This window comes from Trichechus manatus, unplaced genomic scaffold (assembly GCF_000243295.1).
Source record: "Trichechus manatus latirostris isolate Lorelei unplaced genomic scaffold, TriManLat1.0 scaffold00488, whole genome shotgun sequence".
Classification (NCBI taxonomy): Eukaryota; Metazoa; Chordata; class Mammalia; order Sirenia; family Trichechidae; genus Trichechus; species Trichechus manatus.
The window spans coordinates 68,145-85,094 of NW_004444424.1; the positions used below are offsets into that span (position 1 = coordinate 68,145).

The following is a 16,950-nucleotide window of genomic DNA, read 5'->3' on the forward strand; positions in this document are numbered from 1 at the left end:
ATGTGTGCATTCAATGCTATAAATTTCCCTCTAAGCCCTGCTTTTGCTGCATCCCACAAATTTTGGTAAGTTGTATTTTCACTTTGTTCAAAATATTTTGAATTTCTCTCGAGACTTCTTCTTTGACTCATGTGTTACTCAGAAGTGCATTGTTTAATCTCCAAATATTTTGAGATTTTCCAGCTATATTTGTTATTGATTTCTAGTTTTATTGTATTGTGATCTGTGAGCATACTTTGTATAATTTCTATAGTTTCAAATTTGTTCAGGTGTGTTGGATAGCCCAGGATGTGGTCTATCTTGGTGAACATTCCATGTAAGCTTGAGAAGAATGTGTATTGTACTGTTGTTGGATGAAGCACTCTCTAAATGTCAATTAGATCCAGCTGAACGATGGTGCTATTCAGTTGGACTATATCCTTACTTATTGTCTGCTCGCTGGATCTGCCAATTACTGCTAGAAGGATGTTGAAATCTCCAAGTAGAATAATGAATTTTTCTCCTTTTCCATGCAGTTCTACTAGTTTTTGCCTCATGTATTTTGATAGTCTTTATGTGCAATCACATTAAGCATTGTTACGTCTTTTTGGAGAAATGGCCATGTACTGATTATGTAATACTCCTCTTTATCCCTGATAAATTTCCTTACTCTGAAATCTGCATTATTTGAAATTAATATAGCTATTCTAGCTTTCTTTTGATTAGTGCCAGCAGTGTATATATCTCTCTATCTCTTTATATTTAAAGTGAGTTTCTTGTAGACAACATATATTGGGTTTTTTTTTTTTTCCAACTACTCTGCTGTGCTCTGTCTTTTAACTGCTATATTTCAACCATTCACATTTAAAGTGATTATTGATATAATAAAATTAATATCTACCATATTTGTTACTGTTTTCTATCTGTTACTTTCCTTCTTTGTCCTCTCTCCTCCGTTTTTTGGCCTTGCCTTGTTTTAACTAGGCAATCTGTATGATTCCATTTTCATGGAAACATATCAATTATACTTCTTTAAAAATATTTTTAATGGTTGTCCTAGAGTTTGCAATATATGTTTATAATTAATCTAAGTCCCCTTTCAAATAACACTATTCCACTTCACATTTAGTACAGGTAACCTATAACAGAGTATTCTCAATTCCTCTCTCCTTTCCCTTGTTGGTGACCACATTTCTGTCATACATTTCACCCATCCAAAAGCTAAAATCATCTAAAATATTGTTTCTGTCATTTTAAACAAATGTTAATCTGCTAGCTCAGTTAAGAAAGAGAATATAAAAGATTTTATTATCTTTATTCTTGTTAGGAAGCTTTTCTTTTCTTTATGTAAATTTGAGTTTCTGATCTATGTCATTTTCCTTCTGTCTTAAGAAAGTCTTTTATAATTTCTTCAAGGCAGGTCCAGTGACATCAAATTCTCTCATTTTTATTTTTCTAAAAAAAAATCTTTATTTCTCCTTCACTTTTGAGGGATAATTTCAGTGGGTACAGAATTCTAGGTTGGTGGTTTTTTTCTTTCAACACTAAATATTTCTCTTGATTCTCTTTTTGCTTGCATGGTTTCTAAAGAGAAGTCTGATGTAATTTTTATCCTTGTTATTTTATGGGTAAAGTATATTTTTTTATTTCACTTCTTTCAAAATTTTCTTTTTGTCCTTGATTTTTGGCACTTTGAATATATTATATGCCTAGGTGTAGACTTTTTGATATTTATTCTGGCTTTTGTTCTCTGAGCTTTCTGGATCTGTGGTGTGATTTCCAGTTTTAGAAAATTCTCGGTGGTTGTTACTTCAAATATTTCTTCTATTCCTTTTTGTCTTTCTTCTTCTGTTATTCCCATTATGCATATATTACACCTTTTGTAATTGTCCCACAATTCTTGGATATTCTGTTCTTCTTTTTTTGCAGTCTTTTCTCTCGTTACTTTTTAGTTTGGGAAGTTTCTAATGATGTGTCTTCAAGGACACTGATTCTTTCAATCTACTAGTGAGCCCATTAAAGGCATTCTTCTGTTCTGTGACAATGGTTTTGATTTTTTACATTTACTTCTGAATATTTTTTAGACTTCCAATTTTTTTTTTAGATTACCTATCTGTTCTTACATATTTTCCACTTTTTCCATTAGAGTCTGTCTTAGCCATCTAAGTCATCTAAAAGGAACAGAAGAAATATTAGAAGTAACAACCACTGATAATTTTATAAAACTAGAAATCACAGCACAGATCCAGGAAGCTCAGAGAACACCAGTGCTGCTATAAGAGAAATACCACAAGTGAATGGCTTTAACAGAGAGAAATTTATTCCCTCATAGTTTAGGAGGCTAGAAGTCCAAATTCAGGGTGCCAGCTCTAGGGGAAGGCTTTCTCTCTCTGTCAATTCCAGGAGAAGGTCCTTGTCATCCATCTTGGCCTGGTCTAGGAGCTTCTCAGCTCAGGAACCCCGGGTCCAAAGGACATGCTCTGTTCCCTGCATTGCTTTCTTGGTGGTGTGAAATTCCCTTGTCTCTCTGCTTACTCATCTCTTTTATATCTCAGAAGAGATTGATTTAAGAAACAATCTAATCTTGTAGATAGAGTCCTGCCTCATTAACATCATAAAGGCAGGATTTACAACACATGGGAAAATCCCATCTGATGACAAAATGATGAACAATCACACAGTACTGGGAACCGTGGCCTAGCCAAATTGGAACACATTTTTGGGAAACACAATTCAATCCATAACATTCTACCCTTTGGCCCCAAAAAATTCATGTCCTTGCCACGTGTAAAATACTTTCACCCTGTCATATCAAAGCAAAAGTCTTAAATCAACTCTAAGTCTAAAATCCAAAAATCCTTCTACATCTGTGAAATTTAGAATGCAGTTATCTGTTTCCAAAGTACAATGGTGGAACAGGCTCAAGCTAGACATTTCCATTACAAATGGGAGAAATTGGAGGGAAAGAAAGGATAACAGGCACCAAGCAAGTCAGCAGAACACATTACATTAGCCCTCAAGGCTTGAAAATAATCTCTGTTCTCTGAGACCATTTAGGCAATGGCCCTGCCTTACAGACTGTAGGTATTGACCATACTCTCTGGATTCTAAGTGGAGACCCCTTGGCCCTGGGCTTCAGCTCTGCCTCCAGGTCCACTGGAATGGCAATTCTGCTGCCTTGAATTTGGGCTGCCCCATTCTCCTAGTCCATCTAAGTGTTAAACGTTTGAGACCCCAGAGGTCGTGGCCTTACCTTTAAGACTGAGGCAGCTCTGCTTCCTCTGTTCCTTGTCTCTTTAGCTTCTGCTTCCTGATTCCTTGGCCTCATGGCCTCTTGGGTCTCGCCATCCTCATCTGCCCTGCTGGGGCAAGTGTTCCAAAGCTCTTTAGCTCCACCACTAAGTGTCTAGAGGTACCCACTCTGCCAGTAAACTTTGACTGGAAGGTACTCAACTCTCTTGCTCCCTGGGTCGGCAAGCCTAGCTTCACCGCTAAATGCCTGGAGGCATCCCACTCCGCCCAGAAGCCGCCTGCGTAAAGACACTCATCTCTCTTGCTCTGTGGATCTGCTCTAGCCCTGTCTTGTGCTGGTCTCCTGGTTCTGCTGCTGCTGTTTCTCTGCTGCTGCTTCTCACCATCTGTACTGTCTCCAGTGTAACAACTTTCCTCACTTCCTTCTGAGTTCTCACCAGAATTGTCTTTGACTTCTTAAATTCCTTTCTTTTGTCCCCTCCTACCACAGAGACCATCCCCCTTCCCCAGGTCCTGACCAAGTATTTGTCCACCACACATGGCTGGTGCAATGTCACTCTGGAGTGCAACGTCTCCGCAAGGGCTACAGAGAACCTGAACATTATCTGGGAGAGCAAGGGCCTCCTCAAGGACCTGGAGCAGAGAGAGACACCACGACCAGACACCGACCCCTGGACCCTGGCTGTAAGCCTGCCCCTGAGCCAGCCCCAGAGCAAGCTCAATGCCAGCATCACCTGTGTTGTCAGCAACCCCAAGGACCAGAAAAATGCCACCTTAGACCTGGGAGAAGTTTGTGTCCATGGTGAGTAGAACATGTCAGAAAGAAGAGGCACTCTGGAATTCCTGTGGCATTGGGGTGTGAGGGGCTCAATGCTTTACTCTCCGACATGTGTACTAGCACCACCTTCCACCTGATTACCCCATACGCATGCCTGGGAGTCACATCCAAATTGTTTCTGCTTGTAAATGTCTCTCAGCTCAATCCTTGTCCATGATGCTACAGGCAGTGCCTTCCCACAGCTTGGTCCTACCTATATTTTTTCCTCCCCCACACATCAACTATTGTGGATCCAGAGAGGTCCTTTTAAAAGCAAACCTGATTGTGTTGTTTCTCTGTGTGATCTGTGGTGTCTGACCTCCAGTGAGTCCCTGTAGGATTCTGGTGTAAACCCTTCTCTGTCCATATTTCCAGTCTCACATGTTTTATACCTAACTGCTTGGAGTTCCCTGAATGTGTTGTGTACCACCAGAGCTTCCAGGCCCCATGTCCTTCACTTCCTTCTTCCTCCTCTTGAGGGATGCTCTACTGCCAGGTCTGTTTTCCTGGGCATGAGACCTGCACAGTAACACAGGGCGCTGTGTACTGAAGGTGCCTGTACTGGGTTTAATGCTCTGTGGTTTATGTCTTCAAATTTTAAATATAATTAATTTAAATTTAATTTTAAAAATTAATACTTTTTAAATGAGGGGCTTCACAGTTTCTTTTCACACAGGGCCCCATCAGTGCTGTAGCTGGTTCTGCCCTTGGCCATCACCTCCTTTAAGGAGCCAACTATGGCTACCCCACAATTGGGACTAGAGCTCTGCTCTGGGCCTCCTTTAATCACAGTGCATCCTGTGCTGAGTAGGAATGATCTGTTTTTTGTGTTTGTCTGCTCTGCAGGCTAGAAGGTTTTGAGAGCAGGGGCTACATATTGTTCTCCTTTGTATCTCAGCTTTTGGCCAAAGTGTGCTTGGAATCAGTGTTTCATTGAATGAATGAATGAACTGGTATCCAATGTGCAGCCCCGCCCTCTCTAATCCACTTTCCACCTGGTACTGGAGGGATCTGATGGTGTCATACCATCACTTAAAGCCCTCCTACCACATCCTGGAGTCTCAGATGAAGTCAAACACTTAACATGACCCACAATACCCTCTGAGACCAGACTTCTGCCTCTCTCTGATCCTCCATGCCTACTGCTCCTTCGAGTCCTGTGCCCCTCCTGCCTGCTGCAACCAGGCTGCTGGCCATGCCCAAGGGACTGACATTTCAACACAGCCATTTTCTGAATATGGTGCTCCTCCTTCCTGGAATGCCTTACCCACCCTCAACGTCTGGGAAACTCCTTCTCCTCCCTCAAGACTCAGCTTACATATCGCCTCCTCTGGGAAGCTCTCCCTGAAGACCTGTGTACAAGGTACAAACTTCTATCACAGCTGCGATCCCTCTGTTGGGCAAAGTGATGGCTCCTTGAGGGAGCAGAGCACACCTTATTCCTGTCAGCATCCCTGGCAACAAGCAGGAGCTCAATAACTGGGTGAATGAATGTGCCTGTTATGCTTTCCCTCCTTCAGCTTCTGAACCAGGCCCCACGAGAGTCCCCACCTGCTCTCTTTCTGAGTCCTCTTGGCAATGGGTTTCTCAGATTATCTCTTGCCTTACCTTTCTTCACTCTCTCGTAGTGGGGGAAAAAGAAAACGACAAGAATAACTCCCTGGGAATCATCCTTGGGGCCTTTGTGGCTGTGCTGGTGACCCTGGGAGCTGGACTGTTCCTCTGGAAGACACGTGCGAAGAAGAAGAAGATGGAGCCTGGAAGAGGCAGGTTGCACTTCTCCTTCCAGGATCAGACACTCTCCCCCACTAGACTCTCCTGCATCTTGCTGCAAGGGGAGGGAGCTCTGCAGAGGGGATGGGGGGTGTGACCATGGCCTTGGAGTTCATGGCAGTGGAGGAGGGACACAGGTTTCCAAGACACACAGTCAAATTCTTCTCCGTCTGTGGCTCAGGTCCACGTTTGCAAGAGGACTGCAGGGACAATGATGGTGACCTCTACTATACAATGGTGAGCCAGCAGGAGTCTCTGAGGGGCAAGAAGTAGGTGAGAGCTGGGAGAGGTGGCCAGCCTGGACAGTCCCAAGCCCCTCACTTACCCACTCTGGGCTTTCCAAACCCCAGAATCTGTTGTTTCTGGCCCCACTACCTCTTTTCCTGTTCTAGGACAATGAACAGTATTTACTAAGACAATTTGCAATTTGAGCCAGCATATTGCTTGATGCTCTGGGAGAACCTTAAGCAGTGGGTGTCAGCAGGCATTGGTTCTATGTGGGTCCCTTGGTTGCCACCCTAACCCCAGGTGTTCTAGGAACCCTCTGTTTTGCATTCCCAGGGTATCCGTGGGCAACATATGGAAGAAAAGGAGACCTTCGCTACTGTCTACAGTGAGGTCCAGAAGCCAGGCCAGGCCATAAACATTTAACTAGAGGAGGCAGGAGAATCTGGAACTCCTGGGACACCACCACCCTGAGTCTGTCACCACGAAGATACTGGAACTTCCAGCTGTGATCCAGCTCCCGAGGCCCATGGTCTGTGCTACCCTGACCTTCCTGACCACAGCTCCCTGCACACATGTGACCCTCTGCCTTCCTCTGTTCACCTCTCCCCTCCAGCCTTCCCCAGGCTGCCTGAACACTCAGGATGCTCAACCTTGTGGAGTGAGCTCTCTTTTGCCATTGACCTGGCTCCTGAAATATTCTCCTCTCTTCCCAAAGAGGACCCCTGCCTAGTGTGCACCTGACAAATTTCCACAGCCTCTTCTGCATCACTGGGATGTGTCTTTCTGAGAACACAATGCCAGGCATGAGGACTGTGTAGAAGTGTTGACCATGGCACGAGGAGGGAGTCAGGATCTCGGATCTGGATGCTGAGTTGGGGGTTGATGGAAACAGCATGGGTGGGTGGGAGCCCACAAAGGGACTGGCCCAAGGCTTCCTTTGCCAACCTTCTCTAAGGCTCCCTGGGTGTAGTGGGCAGTGTGTGTGTGTGTGTGTGTGTGTGTGTGTGTGTGTGTGTGTGTGTGTGTGTGTTTAGAGGGCTGTGTAGTGTATATTATACAGCTGGGCCAGAGCCCTCATCTATGCTACCTATACTAACCTGGACCTAAGCCTTAGCCTCACCCATGGGCCCCAAACCTTCCTTTCTGTAGAGTAGGAAGAGGAACTTGTAATATCCAGGCCCTCCCCTGCCTTCTGTTTCCCAGGGAATGACTCCAGAAGGCCAGAGTTGGGGTTTTTATCTTAGATAAATAGCCCTAGCTCTTCCTCTGGCCCAGGATAGGGCACTTAGTGGAAAGAATAGATGTGCAGTGTCCTCCCAACCCACTTCCCAGCCCTCTCTGCCATGGTGGGGCTGCTATGGGCTCTAACACCTCAAGGCTGTAGGAAGTTCAGGTCCAGCCCTCTCCAGCTGGCTCTTCTATTGCGCTCCCAGCCCCCTATTGCCATGCTGGACATTGGTCATCTGCCCAAACACTTGGTAAGCCTATTCTTTGCCTGGAATGAGGTTCCCTCTCCCTGTTCTTCACCCCCACTCCTACCTATTGTAATCCAGCTCATCCTACCCAAATACCCTACCCAAGCTATAGTTTCCATGGGGCCTATCTGGATTCCAAAGTTTGTAAATGACGTCTCATACTTCTGACCTTTCCGGACACCTTGGACATCACTTAAGGGCCCTGCCATAGTCTGCTCTGGATTGGCATCATGCATCTACCTTGCTGAACCTAATTTGGGGGTCCATCAGGAAGATGGTGGCGTGATGGGGGGCCAGTGCCAAGGAGAGCATACACCTCTGAGAAGGGTCTGAGCCAGTCTTCCTCCCACTCCCACAGAGGATCAGCAGAGTGACATGGAGCACAGAGGCTGCAGGTGGTCTCAGTGGTGGCTCTGCTTGGAAGCAGCGGAGGACACAATGACTACCAATGACCCTGTGTGGCCCAGAAGTCAGAGGTGGGGACTTCCCTATCCCACCTCCAGCCTCATATTGACTGAGGACCTGGTGCAGCCTGTGGTATGTGGGTTCTTCTCTGCTTGTGGGTCCTCGCCTCCTCACAGCCTTCTCCTCTTTTCTCAGGCCCCAGCTCCTGTGTTAGAGATGGGCTGACTTTACTACCATGAGGTGCTGTGACCTGTATGGCGGCCTAGATTCCTCTTGGTTCCCCTCTCACCTCAGCTCAGCTCAGCTGCCCCATCTCTGACCTCAGAAAGCAAAGTTCTGAACAGGGTCTCTGTAAGGGCTTGAGCATTATGAAGCAATGCTAGGAGCCTGCTGTATGGTGGGATGGGCGAAGGAGGAGGATTCATAACAGGGCCCTGTCTCTGACCTCTTCTCCTCAGGCTGAGCACAAAGACGAGGGAGAGAGTGATGCTATCTCCTCACCCAGCTTGCCTGGTGACCAGTCATGGCTGCACATCAATACTCATCAGCCCAGGAGCAGTGTAAAATGTGACTACCAAGCGACCTTTCCACCCCAGCTAAGGCAGGAAAAAACAGAGGACGGAAATCATGTTTTCCTGAGCCTATAAGGGCCAGATTTTGTTCCAGGCACTTTATAAATATTTCTTTGAATTCTTAAAAGGGCCTTTGATGGTAGGGATTATTATCCCCATTTTTATGTGAGGCTACTGAAATTGCTGGCTAACTGGTGGCAGAGCAAATCTTAAATCCAACACTGGATTTGTCTAAAGTTCCTGTCTTACCCCTTCACCACATTGCCACTGAAGACCTTGGAATCTTGGGAATATTCAGATAAGAATATCCTCCGCCTGTTCCTATCTGTCCCTTCCCCCAATTAAAGTGCTGCGTTCTCTTCTAAGTACTCCAGGCTTCTGAGTCAGGTGTTCCAGCTCCGGCTGAGCTTGGGTTGTTGATGGAGCTGATGGCTGAAAGAGGAATTTCTCCTTAAGTAGAGAATGGGGTTTTGTGTCCCCCGAAATATGTGTTGGAATACTAACCCCTTTACCTGTGATCTGATCCCATTTGGGAAAGGGTTTTCTTGGTTACGTTAATGCGGTCATGCCAGTATAGGGTATGTCTGAAACCTAATTACTTCTGAGTGATATAAAGAGCAGCATAGAAACAGAAACAAGCATGCAGAAGCAAGGAAGATAGACGGCACATGAAGATCACCAAGAAACTGAGGAATAGAAGCAGAAAGAGACAAACATCTTCCCCAAGACCTGACAGACTGAGCAAGCCATTACCTATTGCTGATACCCTGAATTCAGCCTTCTAACCTCCTAAACTGTGAGAGAATAAATTTCTTTTCTTTAAAGCCTCCCACTTGTGGTATTTCTTTTGTAATAGCACTAGGAAACTATGACAATGATCATGTCTTGTCTCTTCTTGAACCCCAATTCTTCTTCCCTATCCTCATTGTCAACAGATTACTTTGCCTTTTATTGCACTGACAATATAGAAGTAATCAGAAGAACTTCCAGAGGCTCCATCACCAGACCTACCCACCTCCCTGCATCTGAACTCTTATCTTCTGCCTTTGCCCTTGTGACTTTGAACAATCGCAGCTCCTGTAAGCCCGGTGTTCCTCTTGAGCACCAGATTCTCTCTCTTGGCTATGCAGTGACATCACTCCACAAGTTCTTCCCTGCATTAGCTTTTAAAAATCTATACTGGATTATTCTTATCAGTATGCGAGCATACTGTAACTTCTCTCATTAAAAGAACCCTATGACCCTTCTAGTACTGTCTCATTTTTCTGTTCCAATTTATAGCAAAATTATCTGAAAGCATTTTCTATATTTCCTCTTTCCAACTCCCTCCCATTTTCTCTGGAATTCTCTCTAATCCTGCATTTCCCCCAGCTCTCCAATGACACTGCTCTTGTCAAGGTCTCCCAAGAACCCCAGATTGCTAAATCCGATAGTCAACTCTCAGTCTTCATCTCCTTAACTTCTCTGCAGTAATGGACACATCCGTCACTCCTTCCATAAAACATTGTCTTCACCTCACATCCAGCACTCGCTGTTCTTTTCCTTCTACTCACTGGGTGCTCCTGTGTTTCATTTACTGGTTTCTTTCTCATTTCTCTCACCTCTATGTCCCAGGGTTCAGTTTTCAGATTTCCTCTCTTCAGTGTCTCTGATGTTGTAGTAGGCAGAACAATGGCCCCCAAAGATGTCCACATCCTGATTCTTGAATTCTGCAAATATGTTGCCTTACATGGCAGAAGGGACTTTGTAGACATGATTAAGGTTAAGGACCTTTGATGGGAAGATTATCCTGGATTATACAGGTGGGCCCAGTCTAATCACAAAGGTCCTTAAAAGTAGAGGAAGAAAAGACAAAAGGGTGGGTCAGAGACTTAATGTGAGAAGGACTCCACCTGCTGTTGCTGGCTTTGAAGATGGAGGAAGTGGGTCATGAACCAAGGAATGAGGCAGCCACTAGAAGGTGGAACAGCCTTCAGTCTACAGGCAGCAAGAAAACCAAGACCTCAGTTGTGCAACTGCATGGAACTGGATTCTGCCAACTACCAGAAGGATCAGGAGATGTATTCACCCCTAGAGCTTCCAGATAGGAACACAACCTGCTGAAACCTTGCTTTTAGACCACGCTGGCCTTTTTTCTATTTCTTGAACATAGCAGTCATTCTCCTGCCTTAGGGCCTTTGCTTTTGCCTGGAATTCTTTTTCTTTAGGTATCTTCGTGTCTCATATCCACACTTTTTTCATGTCTTTGCACCAATGTTATCTTCTTAGTGAGATCTACCCCAGCTCCCTATTTAAAACTACAACCTCCTCCTGGCAGCCTCATCACTCCTCCTGGCTCTATTTTTCTCCATAGCACAGGGACTTGAAGGTGCGTTTATGTGGGCTGTTGAATACTATGGGCAAATGAGACCTCAGAGGAAGCTGCAAAACGTAATATGTAGATACCATTATTATTCCTAGGAAACTGCATAGCTGATAAGTTAATGAACTTGCCCAAGGTCAAAAAGGTAATAAATGGCCGAACTGGGATTCAGACCTTGGAGTTAAATTCTTGACCACTGCATTATACAGTTAAATAAATTACATTCTACCCACATGATGGAATAATATTTATATAATAATGATAAGGTACATGTTTATGTACTGAATTGGGAAGATTCTCATGGAATATTAAGTGTGTTACATAAAAGTATGCATAGTATTATTCTGGTTTTATAAAAATATATACCCATATGTTGATGTGGTCATGAAGAAAGTCTAAAAGTTGTTATGCCAAATAATTAAGAGTAGTCATCTTCAGGGCTCTGTCACTTTCTCTGTATCATCACGTTTTCCAAAACATTTAAAAAAATTATCTATTAAAATTTTTGAGCAGAGAAGTGACATGATTGGAATGTGCTTCAGAAAGATTAAACCACATTTATGCTAACAGGAAGCTTATCTTCTTGGAAACCAATTGAAGTATTTATACCCATGTTCCCCCTTTCAGTTTCTATTGTGTTCAAATGACTCCTTCAGGATTTTTATTGAAACCACCCATAAACATCTCTGAATCTCTCTAGACAGAGCAGGCAATATGAAAATTTTGGTGTAATTGATCCAAATGGAGAGTCCCTGTGAACTGCTGATAATCGTGGCTGTTGATCAAGGCTTTGAAAATCCTGTCTGTAAATCGCTGAAAAGCATGAATGCCTGGATCCTATCCTCCAACTGGGCATCGTCTATATTTTAAAAACTCAATAGATGTTTCTGGTGCATGAGTAGGGTTTAGACCTGAAGCCTTTGGTCCATATGGACTCTTTATAAAATTCAAGTGGGAATGTACATGGCAAGGAGAGGCTGAGAGTTTATCTTCCAAGATAATTCTCAATATGTCCTCACACTTAGTCCAGAAAGTGTTGAGTGAAGAAATGAATGAATGACAAGGCCCACAGACTGGTATTACTTTGAGGAATTCACCATGGTTTGGTCTGTCCCTCAGACTCTGAGGCCGAGCTCAGAAGCTCCATCTCATCTCTTGCCCAGAACTGACTTGACTTTTGGATGCAAAATCTTGCCAAATAGCCTCATAAGACACTGATGTAAAAAAACAGAGTGTGTATTTATTAATTTACACTAAGAAGTATGCTTGTCCTCTGGACTGGATAGTCCCATAGGCCTGATCAATGAATCCTCTTCCCAAAGTTAAATCACTCAGGAAGCCAAGGTATCAGCGGGCTACTTGGTAAGCAGGAGTCAGGACAGATGGGCAGATGTTGCTGCTGCAGATTCCACTGGTCTTGGAGAGTCTGAACTCTCTATCTCCACAGTAGGATTTACCCACCTGGTGCGTGGAGCTCTCCTGCCAGTCTGACAGCACGTTGTTTGTCTCTATCATTCACCTGTCTTTATGCTCTGATTCTTATCAACTCCTTTTTGATTGGCATATTCTTTCTTTAGTCATGTTCATATTTGAGATTAAGTCTTGTCCTGGTCCACAAGTTGGAATCTCTATGAAATGATCTTGTATACCACTGCTGTCAATATCAAAAATCCCCCGACACCAGACAAACTCACTCTTATTTTCCTTATTTCCAAGTCTTTAGCAGAGGTAGTGGAGGGACAGGGCACCCATAAATACCTCACATACCAGCAGCTGAACCACCAAACTGCCTTTGTCAATGCATCCAACAGAGAAACTATGAACTGGCTGATGGGATCCGTAGGTATTGAGTTGGAATCTTCACTTAATTTATCACTTAGAATTTCGGCAAGATCCTCTCATATTTAAAGGAGCAAAGAAGAAAAAGCAAATAAACACAAGCAAAAAACCCACCTTCTAAGAGGATGTAATATATAATGAAAATCTATTCAAGTTAAAAATCTTAATAAAAAGGACAATTTCTGGAAAATGCAATTTACTGACATTGATTTATATGGGTATATAAAACCTCAAGGAATCAACACAGAAAATATTGAAAAACTTATGCACGTGTTTTCCCTTCCAGGGCAGTCATTTATGAGTTAGAAAACTTGACAAAGCACAAAAAAGAAAACAAAGTGCCAATCTAGTCATCAAATCTGCTTGAGCATCTCTCACTTCCTTTCTTCTGCAGCAAACTTGATCTTGGCGAGCTGGAAGCCCAGCTTCCCAAAGAGCACGAGGAGGACAAGGCCTTTTGCTAGCATCGTTGACAGTAATGTGAACAGAAATTGAGTTCTTGTCTCTGTCGGGTCAGAAGCAGAGCAGGGAGTGAGAGGCTTCTGGGTGACTGGATCCTGGCACTGACCACATTCCCTCAATAGGCTGATTCAATGTCAGGGACTCCAGTTCACTTGATGGGTCTGAGTAAATCGGGACTTGGGGCTTAGAATAATCCCATGTGCTATTGCCAGTGGGAGTTTCCTAGAATCGAAGAGTGTCCGTGTTGGAAGGAAACTCAAAGATCATGGAATTCTACCTCTATTCTGTCCCAATAAATGACTGTGCATCTGTGCTTACACACCTCCAGTGAAAGGGAACTCACTATGCCCCAAAGCCATCTATTCCATCTTTGGACAACTCTGACTATGAAAAGTTCTCTAACATTATAAGTGACTAGCTTCTCCCCTTGATATTAGTTTCCATGAGGTCAGTCATTGCAAATGTGATTGCTCATCCACTCAATGGCCCTTCAAGTGGGATTCAGAGCAGAGGAACACGTCAGTGCCTGGTATAGTTTTCTCTTCCCAAAAGTCCCGATTCTCCCCCCGCCCCCCTTTTCTCGGGCACATGGCAACTTTTACTGTCTCTGGGTTTTCTTACTTGGCATTGTCCCAAGGGCTGGAAAGGTTGGGATATCACATTACTGATGATGGTAAGAAAGAACAATGCCCACCCCCAAACTCCTGGGAAAGTGGTCTTCCTAGAGCTGATCTCATTAACTTTCTGGGCATTTACTTCAGTACAACAGAATTCTCCCAAGTGTAAGGTGGCATTTTTCTTGTCTATAGAGTTGCTGACCACACAAGTGAGGCTGGCATTGGGCCTGCTCAGATGCTGGCTCACAGGCAGACTCAGAGTCAGTGTCCGGGAGTTGCTGTCCGGTCCTAGTGTTCCTGTCTGATCCAGATTCTTGGGGAGGCCCTTGTTCTCCCATGTCATGTTCAGGTTTTCTGAGGCCCCTGTGGCCCTACTCTCCAGGGTGACACTGCACCAGCCTGGTGTAATGGAGAATGACTTGGCCAGGATCTGAGGGAGGAGGACAGGCTCTGGTGTAGGAGGGGACAAAATAATTATTATATTTGTACAGCACATTACTCATCCATTATCTCATTAATTTCAGAGCATCCTGCTCGGAAGGTGGGGCATTTCACAGCTGAAGAAACTAAGCGTTGGCAAGGTGAAACAGTTTTGCCAAAGTATTATAATGAGAAAGTGGTACAGAATCCCAGGTTTAGAGAAGGTTAGGTAGCCAAAGTCACTCAGTTCTGTCCACCACTTGCACCCCTGCCGGCACCACACACAGCTGAATTCACACTAGCTTCACACAAAGCCTGGGATCCTCACAGTCCCCATAGCACTTGGAGGGGATCATCAACCTTTGGAAAAATATCTTCCAGGTACAGAATTTGCAAAGGAGTTTCTGAAAATGAGTTTTGGGACTCTTAAAGCTTCATCAGTACTGAAGACATAGAAAGGCTCACATTTGGAGATGAGGCAGCAGAGAATGTCTTTGGATGGGTGCCTGTCCCTCAACTCAAGCCTGGTGAGAGCGGCTTCACTGGGACCATTTAGGGAGTTTGATGTGTGTTCCTACAGCTGGGGGTGGGGGGTGTAGAGAACCAGTGCCTGGCTCACACTGAGAAATGTAAAGGGAGAGGTGTTGCTGAAACAGCTTAAGATGGTAGCGGAAAAGGAACTGCTACTGGTTGAGAAGAACTTGCATTGCCAATGAAGAGGTAAATGTACATGCTTTCCATGAACTAGGCATAAGACTTTGTTAAAAGGACTTTGTCAAGAGAGCCATCTGGAGGGGCAATAGAACCCCAATAGAAAGAGCCTGCGTGGAAGTGGACCAGCCAAGAACCAGGGGCCAAAGAGAAAGATGTAAGTGACGATCCTGAGTGGGCATTACCTGTGACAGGGCAGGTGAGAGATCCCCAGCATGGGAGAGGGAGATCTCCAAGGAACCTCTGGAAATCTCCATGAAAGAAAGAGTCAGATTAAACACTATCAGGCCCAGAGACCCCAACTGCTTGATTAGCACAACAGTACTAGTCAAAGAAGGCCTTAACTGTCCCCCCCCCCATCCTCCCATCCTCTTTGTTCTCCTCTCTCCCTCCCTGTCCTCATGGAGTTGGGGGAGAGGCTTCCTATCTGTATGCTGTTCTCTATAATCCTTATGGGCTTTTGCCAGGGAATTTTGTCCTAGTCTTTAAGTATCACGTTCTGTATCTGCTGCATCTGCCGCTAATGGGACAGATTCTGCTTGTCTCAGGGAAGTGTGGGCAGCTGCTGGTGTCCACAGTTCCTGAAACAGCCTCCATGGTGAGGTCCATGCACTCTGAGCCTTCCTCTTTCTGACCTGAGGTGGCTTCTGGTCCATGGTCCTCTTAACACTTGTTTCCTCTACAGGGCCCCATAACAACATCTCAATTGCCCCAACATCATGCACAGACTCATGGGACTTGTAACACTTCTGGAGGCCCCTTTTCCACCTAAACACACCATACCCCAATTTCTACTCAGCAGGGCTCCTTTAGAGGGGATGCTCTTCTCCCAGGTAAATTGTAAGCAGGACCTAAGCCCCTCTGCTTTTGTATTTCCTTTCAGCTGATCTGGAATGTCTATCACCTGGCTTGCTCCCCAACCTTGCTCCACAGCCCCTTCTGTTGAGACCATTGGGAATGGCCATTTCAAGCCCCTTCCAAGCTTTAATCAGCCTCATCCTTAATGCATATCTTTAATGTTTACTTAATTCCCCCCCCCCATTTTCCATTTCTGTATATCTCGTGTCATAACTGATATCTTTGTAGTTTGTGATTTGTTGAGAGAACTCTATTCTCTGAGTCTACAATCTCTGGTTTTGGCACACACAAATCTCTCTCTTTTTTTCTATCAATAAAATATGCTGTTGTCTATTTTGGAAGTCAAAAACTGAACACTGAGTTCTGCATTCTCAGCTGGGTTCTAGCCTCTGCCTGTGCAATGGCTGCTTCAGCCCCAAGTCTTAGTGGTTTTGGTATAAAAGGATTTCACAGTAATGAAAAAAAAAAAAAAAAAAACCTGTGGAAACCTCCAGAAAAGAAGGCACTTGAGCTGACTCAGGAAGCCCCTCCTCATACTCTAACACACTCTGATGATGCTTGAAAAAAATATAAGAAAGAATGTTTTAGATATGGAACTGAGATTCAGTAGACCTTTAGTCAAAAAACAAGAGGGAACACAGTGCTAAAGGGGTCATTTACATCGCAAAAAGGGATGAAGTTTTAGCTATGGTCTTGTGTTTGTAGGGATGCTGCACAAAGCCAGGTAAGGGGCTGGGGTGAATATAGGATGAGAAAATTTCTATCTTCTGACCTGGGAAATCAGCTTGCGAGGCTGCCACCTGCCCTGTACTATGGGTGGATTCTGTGAGAAGTCGGAATCCCAGGCTACACTGTGCATGGGCACGAGTGTGAATTCTTACTACATGCTGGAACTCTGAGCCCAGAAATTAATATAAAAGTAGGTGAAGCCTATAGGGCCTTGTTGTTGTTAGCTGCCATTAAGTCGGCCCTGACTCATGGTGACCGCATGCATGACGGGCTGCGATCGTTGTGATCCATAGGGTTTTCACTGAATGATACTCAGAAGGGTATCACTAGGCCTTTCTTCCTAGTCTGTTTTAGTCTGGAAGCTCTGCTGAAACCTGTTCTGCATCATAGCAACACACAGACATGTGGTGGATGTGCATGAGGTTCATTGGCTGGGAATCTAAGCCATGTC

At 44.5% G+C, this 16,950-nt stretch overlaps 2 protein-coding genes across 6 annotated transcripts in view; one reads left to right on the top strand and one right to left on the bottom strand.

Moving 5' to 3' along the window:
* LOC111819400 (SLAM family member 9-like) overlaps nucleotides 1-9,768 on the top strand; it is a 27,701-nt gene extending 17,933 nt beyond the window's left edge. For 2 of the 5 annotated variants that reach the window (XM_023725850.1, XM_023725853.1), the window contains exons 3-5: nucleotides 3,722-4,033; nucleotides 7,883-8,061; nucleotides 8,388-9,768. In XM_023725850.1, coding sequence (XP_023581618.1) covers nucleotides 3,722-4,033; nucleotides 7,883-8,061; nucleotides 8,388-8,576 — 680 coding nt within the window. In that variant the 3' untranslated portion in view covers nucleotides 8,577-9,768. Of the gene's footprint in view, nucleotides 1-3,721; nucleotides 4,034-5,676; nucleotides 5,815-6,002; nucleotides 6,059-6,382; nucleotides 6,988-7,882; nucleotides 8,062-8,387 lie in introns of those variants that run through there. The other 3 variants (XR_002823049.1, XM_023725851.1, XM_023725852.1) reach the window with 3 other exon arrangements.
* Nucleotides 9,769-13,076: 3,308 nt separating this feature from the next.
* LOC111819401 (uncharacterized) overlaps nucleotides 13,077-16,950 on the bottom strand; it is a gene marked incomplete at its 5' end in the record, with an annotated part of 6,952 nt that continues 3,078 nt past the window's right edge. Inside the window, 2 exons of the mRNA XM_023725854.1 lie at nucleotides 13,077-13,127; nucleotides 13,921-14,231. Coding sequence (XP_023581622.1) covers nucleotides 13,077-13,127; nucleotides 13,921-14,231 — 362 coding nt within the window. The remainder of the gene's footprint in view (nucleotides 13,128-13,920; nucleotides 14,232-16,950) is intronic.